This window comes from Salvelinus fontinalis, chromosome 32 (genome assembly GCF_029448725.1).
Source record: "Salvelinus fontinalis isolate EN_2023a chromosome 32, ASM2944872v1, whole genome shotgun sequence".
NCBI lineage: Eukaryota > Metazoa > Chordata > Actinopteri > Salmoniformes > Salmonidae > Salvelinus > Salvelinus fontinalis.
The window spans coordinates 31440466-31460997 of NC_074696.1; the positions used below are offsets into that span (position 1 = coordinate 31440466).

General features: G+C 43.6%; 1 protein-coding gene across 2 annotated transcripts in view; it reads right to left on the reverse strand.

Annotated features, from left to right (window-relative positions):
* The window catches only part of LOC129831079 (KH domain-containing, RNA-binding, signal transduction-associated protein 3-like), a 204946-nt gene that overhangs the window by 65947 nt on the left and 118467 nt on the right, over positions 1 to 20532 (reverse strand). For both annotated transcript variants that reach the window (XM_055894104.1, XM_055894103.1), the window contains exon 2: positions 19037 to 19191. In XM_055894104.1, coding sequence (XP_055750079.1) covers positions 19037 to 19191 — 155 coding nt within the window. The remainder of the gene's footprint in view (positions 1 to 19036; positions 19192 to 20532) is intronic.

A 20532-nucleotide genomic window follows, 5' to 3' on the forward strand; every position in this document is an offset into this window, starting at 1 on the left:
GAGGGAGAGAGAAAGAGCAAAGAGAGAGAGAGAGGGAAGAGAGAGAATGAGAGCAGAGAGAGAGGAAAGAGAGCAAAGAGAGAGAGAGGAAAGAGAGCAAAGAGAGAGAGAGAGAGAGAAAGAGAGCAAAGAGAGAGAGAGAAAGAGAGAGAGAACGAGAGCAGAGAGAGAGAGAAAGAGATCAAAGAGAGAGAGAGAGAAAGAGAGCAAAGAGAGAGAGAGAAAGAGAGAGAGAACGAGAGCAGAGAGAGAGAGAGAAAGAGAAAAAAAGAGAGCGAAAGAGAGCAGAGAGAGAGAGCGAGAGAAAGAGAGCAAAGAGAGAGAGAGAGAGAAAACGAGAGCAGAGAGAAGGAGAGCAAAGAGAGAGAGAGAGAGAGAGAGAGAGAGAGAGAGAGAGAGAGAGAGAGAGAGAGAGAGAGAGAGAGAGAGAGAGAGAGAGAGAGAGAGAGAGAAAGAGAGCAAAGAGAGAGAGACAGAAAGATAGCAAAGAGAGAGAGAGAGAGAGAGAGAAAGAGAGCAAAGAGAGAGAGAGAGAAAGAGAGCAAAGAGAGAGAGAGAGAAAGAGAGAGAGAAAGAGAGCAAAGAGAGAGAGCAAAGAGAGAGAGTGTGCAGGGAGAGAGAGATAAAGCAGGTAGATAGGGAGATAGAGGGTACAGAGTACAGAGCTTGTTCTCTTCTGCTCACCATCTCTCTCTCCGTTTAATGGTGAGTTATACAGCTGTCTCCTACATCTCTATGGGTCATTAATTAGTGGACAGGATAGACAAAAAAAACTGCCTGTCTCCTGCCTGTTATTCTCTCAAAACAGTAACTGTCATTGCCATGGTCATTAACTGTCCTTGCTATGGTCATTAACTGTCCTTGCCCTGGTCATTAACTGTCATTGCCATGGTCATAAACTGTCATTGCCATGGTCATTAACTGTCACTGCCATGGTCATTAACTGTCCTTGCCATGGTCATTAACTGTCCTTGCCATGGCCATTAACTGTCATTGCAATGGTCATTAACTGTCCTTGCCATGTTTGTTAACTGTCCTTGCCATGGTCATTAACTGCCATTGCCATGGTCATAAACTGTCATTGCCATGGTCATTAACTGTCACTGCCATGGTCATTAACTGTCCTTGCCATGGTCATTAACTGTCCTTGCCATGGTCATTAACTGTCATTGCAATGGTCATTAACTGTCCTTGCCATGTTTGTTAACTGTCCTTGCCATGGTCATTAACTGTCATTGCCATGGTCATTAACTGTCACTGCCATGGTCATTAACTGTCATTACCATGGTCATTAACTGTCCTTGCCATGGTTATTAACTGCCATTACCATGGTCATTAACTGTCATTGCCATGGTCATTAATTATCATTGCCATGGTCATTAACTGTCATTGCCTTGGTCAGTAACTGTCATTTTCATGGTCAGTGGCAGGCAGTGCACTCAGGTGAACTCAGGCCATATGGCTGTATATTGTCAGTTTCCCTACTGTGCTCGTATCCAGGCCTGCATATATGCTAACACCAGTTAAATTCCACTCATTACTTTTGTACACAGGGTGATGTCTACAGATGCTGAGGCTACATAAAAGGTGCCAAAGGTATCTGAAAGTCCATTATGTTGACAAATAGCCAGGTTTACATCCGTCTGAGTGTGAACAGGTGGGAAAGTTTGCACCTGTTATATTTCAGGGTGGAACACATCCTGTAATGTAAACAACGGTTGAGCATGAGAAAATTACATAGACGTTTAATGTTTTTAGTTTTAGGTTTTTTCGTTCTGTAAAATGTCTCATTTTATTAAGACAAATAACAGGAGGCATGACAGTCAGTCAGGCAGCATATCACATGCTGTGTTGGTGCTGTGCTGTGGGATGCTGTTGATTTGGTGCTTTTTTAAAGCCTAGTTATTTACAGACAGATCAAATATATTTGCCTTGGATCTGATCTGTTTAATGCCTCTAAATGTCAGAGATAAACTTAATCTGGACATTAAACACCACCCTGTCTTTATATTTACTCATGCAAACTAAAGCCTCTCTAACCCACATTTCACAGTACAGTACTAGCCTGGTAGAATCAGCCAGATTGCTGTGTTCGCCATTCTGTTTTACTAGACATATCAGTCTTTCTTCAATGGGTGTTCGGAATAAGTAAACACTGGGCTGCATCCCAAATGGCACCCATCTTCCCTTTATAGTGCACTACCTTAGACTAGAAAGTAGTGCACTATAAAGGGAATAGGATGTAATGGGAAGCATCCATAGTCTGACTGGGGCCTGTGGTCATTTACTGCTTTTAATATCTCTAATCCATTTCCCCCAACAATAGCAGTAATCTGAACTCAGTCCAGAACTGCTGCGGTGTGGGTCCCTTACTGTCCCTGGATGGGGACGAGGAGGGGACTGTACTGCCTGGCACCGATAGTGACGGCCCACATGAGAGCTGAACAGTCTCTTCTTAATCATGTGTTGGCAAGAACCACTTTGCTTTGATTATGGTTACACACACACACACACACTAGGACCACACTACACTCTTAGAAAAAAAGGTGTTATCTAGAATCTAAAAGGGTTCTTCGGCTGTCCCCATAGGAGAACCCTTTGAAGAACCCTTTTTGGTTCCAGGTAAAACCCTTTCAGTTCCAGGTAGAACCCTTTTGGGTTCCATGTAGAACCCTTTCCATAGAGGGTTCTACAATGGAAGCCAAAATAGTTCTACATGGAACCAAAAAGGGTTATCCTATGTGGACAGCTTAAGAAGCCCTTTGGAAAGCATTTTTCTGAGAGTGTAGAGTAGGTCTACACACCCCTCTCACAGTCGTAGTTCAGGGCTGACAGAGGAGCCGTGGTGCAGAGTGGTCATCCTAACAGCAACTAGAACCAAAACCACAGCATTTTCAACCGCACATCTTAGAGTTGGCAGGGGATGGAGAAAGCAGGTGGAGAGATGAAGGGTTCTGTGATGATTAAAAGTCAGAGGACACCAACCAGTAGGAACGAATCTATGATTAATCACAGCTACCCAGGGGGGTAGGGCGGACCAACATCTAACATCTTTTCATCATTTCCTGAATGCATTACTGTACTGCTAGCCTGCACTGTGCTGGAGAGGAGGAGAGGAGGTGTGTGTGTATGTATGTATGTGTGTATTGCGCTGTGAGACGAGAGGAGAGGTGTGTTCAGAGAAAAGCCAGCATGCAGCGATTCTGCTGAAGACAGCAGGACAGACAGAGCCAACAGCAGAAGAATAAATCACTACTGCCATTGCTGAGGAGCGGAGAGACCCAGACACACAGAGAGACACACAGAGAGACACAGAGGAGAGGAGAGACACAGAGACACACAGAGACAGACAGGAGAGAGGAGAGACAGACATAAAAAGACAGAGACGCAGAGACACAGAGACACAGACACACAGAGAGACACAGAGGATAGAAGAGACAGGCACACGGAGACACAGTGAGACACAGAGGAGAGGAGAGACACAGAGACACACAGAGACAGACAGGAGAGAGGAGAGACAGACATAAAGAGACAGAGACGCAGAGACACAGAGACACAGACACACAGAGAAACACAGAGGATAGAAGAGACAGGCACACGGAGACACAGTGAGACACAGAGGAGAGGAGAAACACAGAGAAACACAGAGACACAGACACACAGAGAGACACAGAGGAGAGTAGAAACACAGAAACAGACAGAGGAGAGTAGAGACACAGAAACACAAAGGAGAAGAGAGACACATACACAGAGGCACAGAGGAGAGACACAGAGGTACACAGAAAAATGTACGAGAGAGGAGAGACCGACACAAAGAGACAGAGACACACACAGACATAGAGACACAGGGGAGAGAGGAGAGACAGAAACACAGCCTAAACTGGAAATTAACACCTTTCTAATGGCGTTCGGTGATTACGCAAATATTTATGATGGGGTACACGTACAGTGACTTCAGAAAGTATTCATACCCCTTGACTTGTTTCACATTTTGTTGTGTTACAGAGAATTTGTTTTTCTTTTTTTTCTAATTTTTTCCTTTTTCTCACTGATCTACACACAATACCCCATAATGACAAATTGAAAACATGGTTTTGTAAATTGTTGCACATTTGTTAACAATGCAATACAGAAATATCTCATTTACATAAGTATTCACACCCGTGTTAGTACTTTGCAGTAGTACTTTTAGCGACGACTACAGGTGTGTCTTTTGGGGTAAGTCTCTAAGAGCTTTGCACACCTGGATTGTACAATATTTGTCCATTATTCTTTTAAGAATTTTTCAAGCACTGTCAAGTAGATTGTTGATCATTGCTAGACAGCAATTGTCAGGTCTTGCCATAGGCCACAAGCCAATTGAAGTCAAAACTGTAGCTAGGCCACTCAGGAAGATCCAAAAAAACTCCCTAGACAAGCATACCCATAACATGCAGCCACCACCACGCTTGAACATTTGAAGAGTGATACTCAGTGATGTGTTGTGTTGGATCTGCCCCAAACATAACACTTTGTATTTAGGACAAAAGTACATTTCTTTGCCACATTTCTTTGCAGTATTACCTTAGTGCCTTGTTGCAAACAGGACGCATGTTTTGGATCATTTTTTATTATACCTTCTTTTCACTCTGTAATTTAGGTTAGTATTGTGGCATAACTACAATGTTGATCCATCCTCAGTTTTCTCGTATCACAACCATTAAACTCTGTAGCTGATTTAAAATCACCATTGGCCTCACAGTGAAATCAGTGAGCGGTTTCCTTCCTCTCCGGCAACTGAGTTAGGAAGAACGCCTGTATCTTTGTAGTGACTGGGTGTATTGATACAGCATCCGAAGCCAAATTAATAACTTCACCATGCTCAAAGGGATATTCAGCATTTGCTTTTTTATTTTTTACACATCTCCCAATCGGTGCGCTTCTTTGTGAGGCATTGAACAACCTCCCGGGTCTGTGTGGTTGAATCTGTGCATGAAATTCATTACTGGATTAAGGGACCTTGCAGATAATTGTATGTGTGGGGTACAGTCATTCAAAAATAATGTTAACCACTATAATTGAACACGGAATGAGTACATGCAACTTATTATGCAATTTGTTGAGGACATTTGCACTTCTGAACTTCTTTAGGATTGCCATAACAAAGGGGTTGAATACTTAATGAGTCAAGACATTTTAGCATTGATTTTTTATAATTAATTTCTCAAATGTTCGACACACAAAATTCCACTTTGACTTATGGGGTATTGTGTGTAAATCAGTGACACAAAATCTCAATTTAGTCCATTTTCAATTCAGTCTGTAACGCAACAAAATGTGGAAAAAGTAAAGGGGTGTGAATAATGTATGGGCATGAAAAACAGGAGAGTATTTCATGGCTGTTGGCGTGATATGCTGAGTTGTTGAGAGATTGATTTATACCAATTACACGGTGAATGAGCAAACAAAATACACTGAGTGTACAAAACATTAGGAACACCCTAATATTGAGTTTCCCTCAAAACAGTTTCAATACGTCGGGGTATGGACTCTACAAGGTGTCGAAAGCATTCCACAGGGATGACTCCGATGCTTCCCACGGTTGTGTGAATTTGGCTGGATGAGCCCATTCTTGATACACACGGAAACTGTTGAGTGTGAAAAACCCAGCAGCATTGCCGTTCTTGACAGACTAAATTCGGTGCGCCTGGTATCTACTACCACACCACGTTCAAAGGCACTTACATCTTTTGTCTTGCTCATTCACCCACTGAATGGCACACATACACAATCTATGTCTCAATTATATCAAGACATAAAAGTATTTCTTTAACCTGCCTCCTCCCCTTCATTTACACTGATTAAAGTGGATTTAACAGGACATCAATAAGGGATCATAGCTTTCACCTGGATTCAGCTGATCAGTCAAAAGTAGTGCACTATATGGAATAGAGTGCCATTTTAGACACACCCATGGGCTGACTAATGGGCCTCCATACTTTACATCATCTTCCGCCTGAGGCACACTATTCCGTTTATTTACATATTTTTGTTGACTTATATTATATTTCTTTATACGTCTCAGAACTGGCTCAAAAGTATTTAATTTTATTTTGAGCTTTGATTGTTTATCATGTACACGATAAAAGCAAAGATCTCTTGCAATTTCTTAGAACACTGCAACCAGTCTGCTCTATATACACTCAGGATGACTTTTTACTCTCAGTAGGTATTTATGAATATGTACAGTACACTACACTCCATGCTTTCTGAACATACTAGTCATATTTTTAGTTCGTAAACCCTATTTCATAGGACAAATGATTATTAAGAGATAATGTTAACCAGACGAGACCCTTTGATTTCTTCTTTCATCTGTAGAGTAAAAGCATCATAGACGCTAGCAGCCCTTAACAATGCATGGGGATGATACCCCGTAGCATAGCGCAAAGACATCAAGGTACTATATACACTGAGTGTCACGTTCCTGACCTATTTCTGTTAGTTTGTTGTATGTGTTAGTTGGTCAGGACGTGAGTTTGGGTGGGCATTCTATGTTGTCTGTTTCTATGTTGGTTTAAGGGTTGCCTGGTATGGCTCTCAATTAGAGGCAGGTGTTTGGCGTTCCTCTAATTGGGAGTCATATTTAGGTAGGTTGTTTCACAGTGTTCGTTGTGGGTGGTTGTCGTCCGTGTCTGTGTATGTGCACCACACGGGACTGTTTTGGCTGTTCATTCGTTTGATGTAGTCTGTTCCTGTCCGTGAGTTCTACGTGTAGTTATGTAAGTTCATGTTCAGGTTTCGTCTACGTCGTTTTCTTATTTTGTAATTTTCCAAGTGTTTTCGTATTCGTCTTTGTATTTCAAATAAATAAATTTATGTCTACTTACCTCGCTGTGTATTGGTCCACCGATCCTTCTCTCCTCTCCTCGTCCGAGGAGGAGGAAGACGACAGCCGTTACAGAACCACCCACCAAATTACCAGAACCAAGCAGCGTATGTTCGAGCAGGGTAATACACGGGACTACTGGACTTGTGAGGACGAGCTGGATGGAAAAGGTCCTTGGGCGCACATTGGGGAATATCGCCGCGCTCGTGAGGAGATGGAAGCAGCGCGAGCCCAGGAGCGGTGGTATGAGGAGGCAGCAAGGAGACGTGGCTGGAAACAGGAGAATGAAGCTCAAAACCGGATTTATGAAGGTACGGGTTAGCACGGAAGCCCGTGAAGAAACCCCAAAATTTTCTTGGGGGGGGGGGGGGGGGGGGTGGGAGGCTAAGAGGTAGTGGGCCAAGGGCAGGTAGGAGACCTGTGCCCATTTCCCAGGCTAACCATGGAGAGCGGGAGTACGGGCAGACGCCGTGTTACGCAGTAGAGCGCACGGTGTCTCCTGTACGTGTGCATAGCTCGGTGCGGGTTATTCCACCTCCCGCACTGGTAGGGCTAGATTGAGCATTGAGCCAAGTGCCATGAAGCCGGCTCTACATATCTGGCCACCAGTACGTCTCCTTGGGCCGGCTTACATGGCACCAGCCTTACGCATGGTGTCCCCGGTTCCCCTACATAGCCCGGTGCGGGTTATTCCACCTCCCCGCACTGGTCGGGCGACGGGGAGCATTCAGCCAGGTAAGGTTGGGCAGGCTCAGTGTTCAAGGGAGCCAATACGCCTGCACGGTCCGGTATTTCCGGCGCTACCTCCCCGCCCCAGCCCAGTACCACCAGTGCCTACACCACGCACCAGGCTTCCAGTGCGTTTTCAGAGCCCTGTTCGTTCTCCACGCACTCTCTCTATGGTGCGTGTCTCCAGCCCAGTGCCTCCAGTTCCGGCACCACGCACTAAGCCACCTGTGCGTCTCCAGAGCCCTGTACACACTGTTCCTTCTCCCCGTACTCGTCTTGAGGTGCGTGCCCTTAGCCTGGTACCACCAGTGCCGGTACCACGCACTAGGCCTATAGTGCGCATTGAGAATTCAGTGTGCCCTGTCCCTGCTCCCCGCACTAGGCTTGAAGTGCGTGTCTCCAGTCCGGTGCCTCCAGTTCCGGCACCACGCACCAGGCCTACAGTGCGTCTCAGCCGGCCAGAGTCTGCCGTCTGCTCAACGGCGCCTGAACTGTCCGTCTGCCAAGCGCCGCATGAACTGCTCGTCTGTATTGAGCCTTCAAAGCCGCCCGTCTGCCATGAGCCTGCAAAGCCGCCCGTCTGCCATGAGCCTACAGAGCCTTCCGCCAGACTGGAGCCGCTAGAGCCTTCCGCCAGACAGGAGCCGCTAGAGCCTTCAACCAGACAGGAGCAGCCAAAGCCTTCCGCTAGACAGGATCAGTCTGAGCCATCCGTCTCCGCAGCGTCATCTGAGCCATCCGTCTCCTCAACGCTGTCTGAGCCATCCGTCTCCCCAGCGCCGTCTGAGCCATCCGTCTCCCCAGCGCCGTCTGAGCCATCCGTCTCCCCAGCGCCGTCTGAGCCATCCGTCTGTCCCGAGCCATTAGAGCCGCCCGTCTGTCCCGAGCCGTCATAGCCGTTAGTCAGTCAGGAGCCGCTAGAGCCATTCGTCAGTCAGGATCTGCCAGAGCCGCCAACCAGACAGGATCTGCCAGAGCTGCCAACCAGACAGGATCTGTCAGAGCCGCCAACCAGACAGGATCTGCCAGAGCCGCCAACCAGACAGGATCTGCCAGAGCCGCCAACCAGACAGGATCTGCCAGAGCCGCCAACCAGACAGGATCTGCCAGAGCCGCCAGCGAGCCATGAGCGTCCAGAGCCGTCAGCCAGCCATGAGCGTCCAGAGCCGTCAGCCAGCCATGAGCGTCCAGAGCCGTCAGCCAGCCATGAGCGTCCTGAGCTGTCAGCCAGCCATGAGCGTCCAGAGCCGTCAGCCAGCCATGAGCGTCCAGAGCCGTCAGCCAGCCATGAGCGTCCAGAGCCGTCAGCCAGCCATGAGCTGCTTCTCAGCCCAGAGCGGCCATTAATCCTGAACTGCCCCTCAGTCCAGAGCTGTCTCTCTGTCCGGAGCTGCCCTTCAGTCCGGAGTTGCCCCTCTATCCTGAGCTACCTCTCTATCTTGACCTACCTCTCTGTCTTGAGCTATCTCTCTGTCCTGCGCTACCTTATCCTGGTGCTGCCCCTTATCTTGATGGTACCATGTAAGTTAAGTGGGTGTAATAGGAGGGTGGTCATTCTAAGGGGAGGACGTAAGCTGGGATTGACTATGGTGGGGTGGGGAACTCGCCCAGAGCCTGAGCCACCACCGTGGTCAGATGCCCACCCAGACCCTCCCCTATACTTTGTGCAGGTGCGCCCGGAGTTCGCACCTTAGGGGGGGGTTATGTCACGTTCCTGACCTATTTCTGTTAGTTTGTTGTATGTGTTAGTTGGTCAGGACGTGAGTTTGGGTGGGCATTCTATGTTGTCTGTTTCTATGTTGGTTTAAGGGTTGCCTGGTATGGCTCTCAATTAGAGGCAGGTGTTTGGCGTTCCTCTAATTGGGAGTCATATTTAGGTAGGTTGTTTCACAGTGTTCGTTGTGGGTGGTTGTCTCCTGTGTCAGTGTTTGTCGCACCATACGGGACTGTTCGGTTTGTTTGTACATCGTCATTTTTGTGTAGTCTATTTTCCCTGTTCGTGCGTTCTTCGTGTTTTATTGTAAGTTCGTATGTCTAGGTTTGTCTACACATTCGTTTTGTTATTTTGTTAGTTAATTCAAGTATAGTTCGTTTTCTGTCTTCGTTGTTTTTGTCGTGTCTTAATTAAATCATGTCATTTCAAGACGCTGCCACTTGGTTCAATCACTACTCCTCCTCTTCGGATGAAGAGGAAGAGGATTACCGTTACACTGAGTACACCAAACATTTCGAACACCTTCCTAATATTGAGTTGCACCCCCTCCCCCGTTTGCCCCCAGAACCGCCACAATTGTGGAAAAACCAACTGTAGCAGCGCTGCAGTTCTTGACACAAACCGGTGCACCTGGCACCTACTACCCCGTTCAAAGGCACCTACATATTTTGTCTTGCCCATTCACCCTCTGAATGGCACACATACACAATCCCTGTCTCAATAAAAATAATTATTTTAACCTGACTCCTCCCCTTCATCTACACTGATTGAAGTGGATTTAACCTGTTGGGGATGGGGGCGCTGTTTAGACTATTTATGCTAATGTGGCTAATTTTTTAAACGGCTTCCCACAAAATCCTTGATCGTACAATATGCATATTATTATTATTATTGGATAGAAAACAGTCTATAGTTTCTATAGGAGTTGAAATTTTGTCTCTAAGTGGAACAGAGCCCATTCTACAGCAATTTCCCTGACATGGAGTCAGATTTGAGAAACGTTGGCCACTTTTCTGAAGTCATTTAAACGGGCACTGTCGTTGCTATGACTATACGGACACTTCTTACGTCTTCCCCTGGATGCCTTTACGTGATGACGATTCCAACGGGCTCGATTGCTCGTTCACAGGCCCTACAAATGAAAAAAACCTTTAGCTAGCAAGTCTTTTCTTGCTGCGTAACGCGCGTGGAAGACACCGACCCTCTCCTGTTCCAAGCATTAGTTTAGCCTGTTATATTTCTCCGGTCATCTTTTCACTCGTTATAGGAGTTACAAACATCACAAAGTAGTTAATTTAAAGCGTTTTATAGCAATTTATATCCGTTTAGTGCGATTTTGTGACATTTATTTTTGCAACGATGTGAAAAGTTGGACACGCTTTTCAGTTCATCCCGAACGTAGTTGACATTTCCACATGGCAAGAGGACAGCTTTCCACCAAAAGACGATTTCTCCCAAGAAAGGATCCTTTGCCCAAGATACTGATGGAAGAACAGCTCAAGGTAGGACATTTTTATTATGATAAATCGTGTTTCTGTCGAAACATTTTAGTGGCTTAGGACGCCATGTTTTTTGACGTAGCTTCGCTTGGCGCAAACTGTATTGAAAAGTAAGGATAAATTAAAAAATGTAATAACGCAATTGTATTAAGAATTAAATTGTCTATCAATCCCTGTCCACCCTATATTTTTTAGTCACGTTTATGAGTATTTATGTATAAGAGTAGATCACTGTCTAAGTGGCGCAAGGACAAATTCTGACCAGCCGAGTTACATTTCACATTGTCTAACCATGATTTTGGTGGCTAAATATAAACATTTTCGATCAAACTGTATATGCATGTTGTAATGTGATGTTACAGGAGTGTCATCGGAAGAATTCTGAGAAGGTTAGTGAAAAAATTAATATCTTTTGGCGATGTTGACTTTTATCGCTCACTTTGGCTAGAATCAATGCTGGGCTGCTAATTGCTATGTGCTAAGCTAATATAACGATTTATTGTGTTTTCGCTGTAAGACACTTAGAAAATCTGAAATATTGTCTGTATTCACAGGATCTGTGTCTTTCGATTCGTGTATGCTGTGTATTTTTACGAAATGTTTGATGATTAGTAGTTAGGTAAACACGTTGCTCATTGTAATTATTCTAGTCCATTTGTGATGGTGGGTGCAATTGTAAACTATGCCATATACCTGAAATATGCACTTTTTTCTAACAAAACCTATCCCATACCATAAATATGTTATCAGACTGTCATCTAATGAGTTTTTTTGTTGGTTAGGGGCTATAAATATCTTAGTTTAGCCGAATTGGTGATGGCTACTGGTGTTGGTGGACAAATAAAAGATGGTGGAATATGCTAATGTGTTTTTAGGTAATAGATGTACATCTTTACATATTGTGTCTTCCCTGTAAAACATTTTAAAAATCGGAAATGTTGACTGGATTCATAAGATCTGTGTCTTTCATTAGCTGTATTGGACTTTAATGTGTGAAAGTTAAATATTTTAAAAAAATATTTTTTTTGAATTTCGCGGCACTGGTTTTTCAGTGGGGGGGGGGGGGGTGTGCCGCTAGCGCCACGCTGATCCTAGACAGGTTAACAAGTGAAATCAATAAGGGATCATAGCTTTCGCCTGGTCAGTCGATGTCATGGAACGAGCAGATGTTCTTAATGTTTTGTATAGTCAGTGTATAAACAAATGCAATGAAATTGTTTATTTTACAGTTAGCCTGTTCCCTTTTCACATGATCCCAGATCACTCTAAAAGATATTTCCCTATAAATTCTAACCATAGTCTTCTCAAAGGATAACTATTGAGGTATTGCAAAACAATATGTCATGCTGTTTCACATACTGTAGCTGCAGGGGTGGATTGGTCATCTGGCAATTCTGGCAAATACCAGATGGGCTGGACAATTTTTGAATTTGGTGGGCTTGTCAAAATTGACAAAAAATACACTCAAGTTAAAATTTAAAATTTAAAATTTAAAAAGGTGACATGGCCGGCAGCCTGTGGGCCTGTTAATTAAGATGTATTTCATTTTTTTTACCATGTTTTTATTTGCTTTGTCCTTTTTTTTGTTGGGCAGGTTACAGGTGCAATAGTCATGTCAATTTACACACTTAGTTTATACCACATGTATCCGTAGGCATAAAGACAAATTATCATATTGATCACACAGGATTTTGTAAAATAAAATAGATAAGAGAAACAAAAAGAGGTGAGCCTACACCCCCAACTCCCCATTCTATTCCCCCAAGCCCAACATTTCTCAATTTCTGTTGTCATAGATTCACGGGGAAGCTGGTTCCACCATTGGGGTGCCAGGACAGAGAGGAGCTTAGACTGGGCTAAGCGTAGAGGTGGGCCAAGAGACCTGAGGTGGCAGAACAGAGTGGGGTGTAGGCTTTGAGCATAGCCTGAAGCATAGCCTGAAGGTAGGGAGGGGCAGTTCCTCTTTCTGTTCCGTAGATTAGCACCATGGTCTTGTAGTGGATGCAAGCTACAACTGGAAGCCAATGGAGTGTGCAGAGGAGTGGAGTGACATGAGAGAACTTGGGAAGGTTGAACACCAGACGGGCTGCAGGATTCTGGATAAGTATCAGGTGTTTGATGGCACAAGCGGGGAGCCCAGCCAACAGCGAGTTGCAGTAGTCCAGATGGGAAAGGACAAGTGTCTGGATTAGTGTCTGCGCCACTTCCTGTGTGAGGTAGGGTCGTATTCTAAGGATGTTGTAGAGTATCAACCTGCAGGAGTGAGTCACTGCTTGGATGTTTGCATAGAATGACAGGGTGTTGTCCAGGCTTATGTCAAGGTTATTTGAACTCTGGGAGGGCGACACTATGGAGTTGTCAACCGTGACAGAGTGACAGCAGAGAAGATGCTGAGACAGGCAGACAGCACAACAGGGAGGCAAACAAAATGTCTAAAGCAGAGACACGGTTAAAGTAGTGAGTTGTATCTCCAGACAGAGGAACAGTTATAGTGGTGAGTTGTATCTCCAGACAGAGGAACAGTTATAGTGGTGAGTTGGATCTCCAGAGGAACAGTTAAAGTGGTGAGTTGTATCTCCAGAGGAACAGTTATAGTGGTGAGTTGTATCTCCAGAGGAACAGTTATAGTGGTGAGTTGTATCTCCAGAGGAACAGTTATAGTGGTGAGTTGGATCTCCAGAGGAACAGTTATAGTGGTGAGTTGGATCTCCAGAGGAACAGTTATAGTGGTGAGTTGTATCTCCAGACAGAGGAACAGTTATAGTGGTGAGTTGTATCTCCAGACAGAGGAACAGTTATAGTGGTGAGTTGTATCTCCAGACAGAGGAACAGTTATAGTGGTGAGTTGTATCTCCAGACAGAGGAACAGTTATAGTGGTGAGTTGTATCTCCAGAGGAACAGTTATAGTGGTGAGTTGTATCTCCAGACAGAGGAACATTTATAGTGGTGAGTTGTATCTCCAGACAGAGGAACAGTTATAGTGGTGAGTTGTATCTCCAGACAGAGGAACAGTTATAGTGGTGAGTTGTATCTCCAGAGGAACAGTTATAGTGGTGAGTTGTATCTCCAGACAGAGGAACATTTACAGTGGTGAGTTGTATCTCCAGACAGAGGAACAGTTATAGTGGTGAGTTGTATCTCCAGGGGAGCAGTTATAGTGGTGAGTTGTATCTCCAGAGGAACAGTTATAGTTGTGAGTTGTATCTCCAGACAGAGGAACAGTTATAGTTGTGAGTTGTATCTCCAGACAGAGGAACAGTTATAGTGGTGAGTTGGATCTCCAGACAGAGGAACAGTTATAGTGGTGAGTTGTATCTCCAGACAGAGGAACAGTTATAGTGGTGAGTTGTATCTCCAGAGGAACAGTTATAGTGGTGAGTTGTATCTCCAGACAGAGGAACAGTTATAGTGGTGAGTTGTATCTCCAGACAGAGGAACAGTTATAGTGGTGAGTTGTATCTCCAGACAGAGGAACAGTTATAGTGGTGAGTTGTATCTCCAGACAGAGGAACATTTACAGTGGTGAGTTGTATCTCCAGACAGAGGAACAGTTATAGTGGTGAGTTGTATCTCCAGACAGAGGAACAGTTATAGTGGTGAGTTGTATCTCCAGAGGAACAGTTAAAGTGGTGAGTTGTATCTCCAGACAGAGGAACAGTTATAGTGGTGAGTTGTATCTCCAGACAGAGGAACAGTTATAGTGGTGAGTTGTATCTCCAGACAGAGGAACAGTTATAGTGGTGAGTTGTATCTCCAGACAGGGGGACAGTTATAGTGGTGAGTTGTATCTCCAGACAGAGGAACAGTTATAGTGGTGAGTTGTATCTCCAGAGGAACAGTTAAAGTGGTGAGTTGTATCTCCAGACAGAGGAACAGTTATAGTGGTGAGTTGTATCTCCAGACAGAGGAACAGTTATAGTGGTGAGTTGTATCTCCAGACAGGGGGACAGTTATAGTGGTGAGTTGTATCTCCAGACAGAGGAACAGTTATAGTGGTGAGTTGTATCTCCAGAGGAACAGTTATAGTGGTGAGTTGTATCTCCAGACAGAGGCACATGTATAGTGGTGAGTTGTATCTCCAGACAGAGGAACAGTTATAGTGATGAGTTGTATCTCCAGAGGAACAGTTATAGTGGTGAGTTGTATCTCCAGACAGAGGCACATGTATAGTGGTGAGTTGTATCTCCAGACAGAGGAACAGTTATAGTGATGAGTTGTATCTCCAGAGGAACAGTTATAGTGGTGAGTTGTATCGCCAGACAGAGAGACAGTTATAGTGGTGAGTTGTATCTCCAGACAGAGGAACAGTTATAGTGGTGAGTTGTATCTCCAGACAGAGGAACAGTTATAGTGGTGAGTTGTATCTCCAGACAGAGGAACAGTTATAATGGTGAGTTGTATCTCCAGACAGAGGAACAGTTATAGTGGTGAGTTGTATCTCCAGACAGAGGAACAGTTATAGTGGTGAGTTGTATCTCCAGACAGAGGAACAGTTATAGTGGTGAGTTGTATCTCCAGACAGAGGAACAGTTATAGGGGTGAGTTGTATCTCAAGTGGTGTTTTTCTATATTGTATTTGTTTTTAATTAACATGAGCTGGTAAAAAAAAGGAGGAGGACCAGTCATGGGTGCAAAATGGATTAACTTCTTGAGAATACAGGGGTGCTGTTTTCGCATTAGCATAATTTCCTCTACAGATTAAACTGCCTCTTATTCAATTATTGCTCTTACTATATGCATATAATTAATACCATTGGATAGAAAACAATCTATAGTTTCTAAAACCGTTTCAATTTTGTCTCTGAGTGAAACAGAAGTCATTTGACAGCACTTTCCCTGACCAAGAAGAAGAATGCAAGATGTGTATGCTCGCTTCAACGCTCTGCCTATATATGGTCACGCCACCTATGACCCGAAACACACTTCATTCGTCTTCCTCTGGGTGTCAAGAGGACGTCAGAGGAGAAATTTTTTGTTTATCTTGTACTGACGTGAAATAAGACCTATTTCTTTGGCGTGACCGACAACTTCCGGTTCTCTGAATCGCGCGATTTGGAGGTTCTCTGAATCGCGCGATTTGGAGGTGCGATTGTCTACTGTTTTGCTGCCGTTACGGATGAAAACTATCTCCGTCTCGAAGTTTGTTTGATACATGTGACCATATCATCTTAATGTATCAGATTATTTGAATTTTTTCGGGAGTTTTGCCGTGTTCCGTTCTTTGACTTTTTTTACTTTGGCCAGTCGACCAGTACATATGCTAAATGAAGAGGGAAAGTTGCCATTATGAATGGATTGAACGACTCATCAGGACTAAGGACACCTTGATCAACATTCTGATGAAAGATCAGCAATAGTAAGACCCAATTTACGATGTTATTTCATATATCTGTCGTGCATGTGAACTGGTCGGGGGCGCCCAGCTGGTTCTGGCTGGCGTGGCTATGCTAATTTAGCGCTACATTTTGTTTTCGCTATAAAACATTTAATAAATCAGAAATATTGTTTGGATTCACCAGATGTTGGGCTTTCAATATCTGTACGCTGTGTATTTTTTCTGAAATGTTTTAAGACAAATAATTAGTTATATGACGTTGGTCTCTGTAATTGTTCTGGCTGCGTCGGCACTATTTCAGATTGCAGCTGCAATGTAGAACTGTGATTTATACCTGAAAAATGCAAATTTAAAAAAAAAAAACTATTCTATACCATAAATATGTTATCAGACTGTCATCTTATGAAGTTGTTTCTTGGTTAGTGGCTATATATATTTTTATTTAGTCGAATTAGTGATAGCTACTGACGCAGGAAAAAACTGTTGGAGTAAAAAAATTGTGTCTTTTGCTAACGTGTTTAGCTAATAGATTTACATATTGTGTCTTCCCTGTAAAACATTATAAAAATCTGAAATGGTCGCTTTATTCACAGGATCTGTATCTTTCATTAGGTGTCTTGGACTTGTGATTTAATGATATTTAGATGCTACTATTTAATTGTGACGCTATGCTAGCGATGCTAATCAGTGTGGGGGGGGGGTGGGGGGTGCTCCCGGACCCGGGGTAGGTGCTCGGTAGAGGTTAAGAAACCCTGTACTGTACTGCCAAGTCGGTGGTACGTGCAGTTATGTGGGCTGGTGTGGATAAAATGCAGAGTCAAATTCCTGTCGCTGTCTGCCCCTGTTTAGCTGCAGTCCTCTCTTCGCTTACACATAAATCAATTCTAAGCCACTCTCACTGTATCACTAATACTTCATCACAACTGTAAATGAGTACTCTGTTTTCCAGCTTCTCTGTTTTCCAGCGTAAATTGGTATATAACAAGCAGACATGCACAACATGCACAGCCCATTCTCCATCGTAGCACAGCAATGAACTGTGCTGCTAGGTGAATATGATCATTCAGGTTGAACTAGCGTTTAACCAGTGGCCCAATTTAAGAGTGTTAGGTATTTTATTTCATAGCTAAACTTTATTTGTCCTTGAAAACCATACGTCTGGAACCTGCTCTCTGGTGTCCTTGCCTGTTTCATATTATTATAAAGCCGTGTTTTTAGAAGATGGATATAAACCCTCTGAACATGAGTCTAAACGGTCGCTTTGGGAAACGCAGCGAGCCACTTCAGTGGCGAAAGCCAAAAGGTGATGTTTGTAGTTCAGGGAGAAATCCCATTGGAGTCACAGCGATCACTCTAGCCCATTGCTACCTGTCAGATTGAACAAATTGAATTTGTCTTCCTTCGGTGGCTTGTTGAGGCTCTAAACAGCGTATTAGCGGCCCCACTTATCAAAGCTGTCAAAGCAAATGTGTTTAGCTGCATTCCTTTGAGACACAGATGGGTCTCTAGATGACATTACATCTCCCTTTATTAATGTCATTGTAATTATTTTAGAAAGGGGCAAAATGTAGCTCTCACAATCAGTTTATTTGAGTTACAGAACACTGTAAATATCTAACCAGAGCTCCCTTGCAAAATAGCTATATTTATCAATAGGACTCACCACATTATGTAAAAAACACATTTAAAAAAAGATTGCGCCTATGAAAGTAGTGCACTAAACAGGGAATAGGGTGCCACAGCAGACTGTGTTGAAGCTCCTGCAGGTCATCTATCTACAGGCTCTCTCAGAGAGGTGAAAACCTGAGTGATGTCATCATCTCCTGAGAGAGGCTTCTCCTTTTTTACGCTACCCTCTCTGCTACGCTACTAGCCTCCCTGTTAGGGACCCTGTGGGAACTGGCTTTCATGCAGCTGCTGTGTGGCTCCATTAAACGCTGCTGTTGATGCTGGGAGCTTTGTCTCAGAGTGGAGGACTGAGGGGGATGAAGGGCTCTCATCACATGGCTAGATGAGCACAGCATTATCACTCAAACAGCATGGGCTGTTTCATCCTGACATGGCGGTCATTCTGAGAGGTGTGTGTGTGTGAGTGTGTGTGTATGTGTGTGTGTGACTGTGTGTGTGTGGTGCAGTATGCACATGGCTCTGTTTTTATTGTTGGAGCAAAAAAAGGGAAGTGCAGGTGTCTTTTTCTCCTGGTCTCTCTCTCTCTTTTCTTTGGCTCTTTATTACCTATTGTTAGACTCTATTTATTTACAAGGAACACATAGGTCACGGATGGTACTGAATTGGATGTCTACTGAAAATCTCTGCTTTGGCCTCGACACACCTGCATATTTTTTTTCCTGGTTTGTCTTTTCAATGAAAACATGCAAGGTGCCAAAAGCAATTAGATAGAAATTAAAAGACCAAGAACATTTTAAACCTAGACATCTCTGCAGGAAATAGCAACCTTTAACATGCGTCAGTAGAGAGTCATTGCCTTTGTATCAAAAGGAAAGAATAAGGGAATATCATAAGCATAAGGGAATATAAAGAGTTATAAGCACATGGAGATGTGAACAAGGTCATATAGCTGACAGATCGGAGTGGTAGGGGTTCTATAAAATGAAGGGTAATTTGTACTGTAATGTTATAAAACATAAATGAGATGTATGGAGAAGGCAATGTGATCATGGCCCAATTCTGTTATCTCTTCTTGTAGTCACTGTACTGTTTACTTAATGTGTAAAAATAAAAATAAATACTTGAACTGTCCGATGCTTGTTGTCTGGAAGTAAAATTAAAATAGAAAAAATCCCAGAAGCTAACTGAAAAGAAGCCATTATTTGACTGCAGTTGCACAGTATGATCTGAAAATCTCTAGCCCAAATCCAGCAGTACTTACTTTGGGAAACTGTTTGAAGGGTATTAACACTTTCTGGCCCAGCTTCATGTTCTTGTTGATGACGACGTCGATAAACTTCTCCTCTTCTTTCTCTTCTTTCTCTTCTTTCTCTTCTTTCTCTTCTTTCTCTTCATCTTTTTGCAATTTTTCGATTTCTACAGGGAGAAAAAAAAAGCAAGACGAGGCAATGACTACAAACGATTAAGACAAACATTCAAAAAGTGATCAAAGGATCAAAAGATGTTTGTCCCTTTTTTAAAAGGAGTTTGTCGAACTGAAATAATAGCCTTTAAGTGTGCCAGTTTGACAGTTGGTTTGTTGTCACTCAGGCTCACAGCTTTATGCTTGCTCAATCAACTGTGAAATAGGCTCTTTTGGCAATGGTATTAATGAACTGGATATGGTTCAAATCATATCATAGTCATTCATCGTGCTCATTGGACGAAGCTCTCTGTCTGGTTTGTAATATTTTGCAATTTAATAGTAGGTAGATCAAATTTGAGTTTCCCAGACATTTGAATAGCTTTCATGTTTTACCTCATGAAAATTGATAATGAGGGAGTCTGCATGTAGAGAGATGAGTATATCTCCAGGGTATGGAAAATATTGGCTGTCACGGTTCCTCCCGTTTAGAGGGTAGTCTTTGATGTATTTGAAGATATAACCTTGAAGGTTCAATGAGATGGATAACATCTGTGTTCAGGAGCCAATAAAATGATAATGTAGCAGGGGCTAGGGAGGCCAGGAAGGGCCAGGTGGGATGGGGAACAGAACCTTCAGGCTAGCATTGGTCAGTGGACAATGTAACTGGGGTAATGGAGGGAGGACTTCAACAGAAACGCACTCATTCTCAATAGACATATACTGCCTAAGCATGACATCAGAGTGACTAAAAACGTGTAACTTCTGGATCTGTGGCATACAGGCTAATAAAGAGAAGAAATGGCAAGCTGTGTTCAGTTCAGAGTGGCAAACCAAACTGTCTCCAGATTTGACTTTCTAATTGTTGCATATTATTATCATCGCATCTTCAAATCCTGCTTCTCAAATTACATAGGCTGTGAGTTCGTCGACGGTTTTGGTAAAGCAATCAAATAAATAAGAAACGGAGACTGTGTCCTGGCTCTATGAAGCTGGACAGCATTAGATTCCAAGAATAAAATGAAAGACAAAGAAAATAAGTCTTAACTAGGATAACAGATGTATCAGTAAGCAGGGATCTCTTCTAAGCCTCAACTCATCCCAGGAGGGAGCAGATTCCTCACGTTCTGAGGAGAGCCCAGATTAATATTAATGTGACCTCACAACATGCCTTACAGAGAGTCTATCTTCCTTCCTCAATGCTCTGGTTGTCCTCAAGGCAATATTCAGTATCCTGTGGATGAGTCAACGTCTCGTTATTGGTATCAACAGATTTGTAATGTGTCAGTGAAAACCCCCAAGGTTCATGGCTATAAGGATTTTAAAACATCTGGGAAAATATCCACACATTTTAG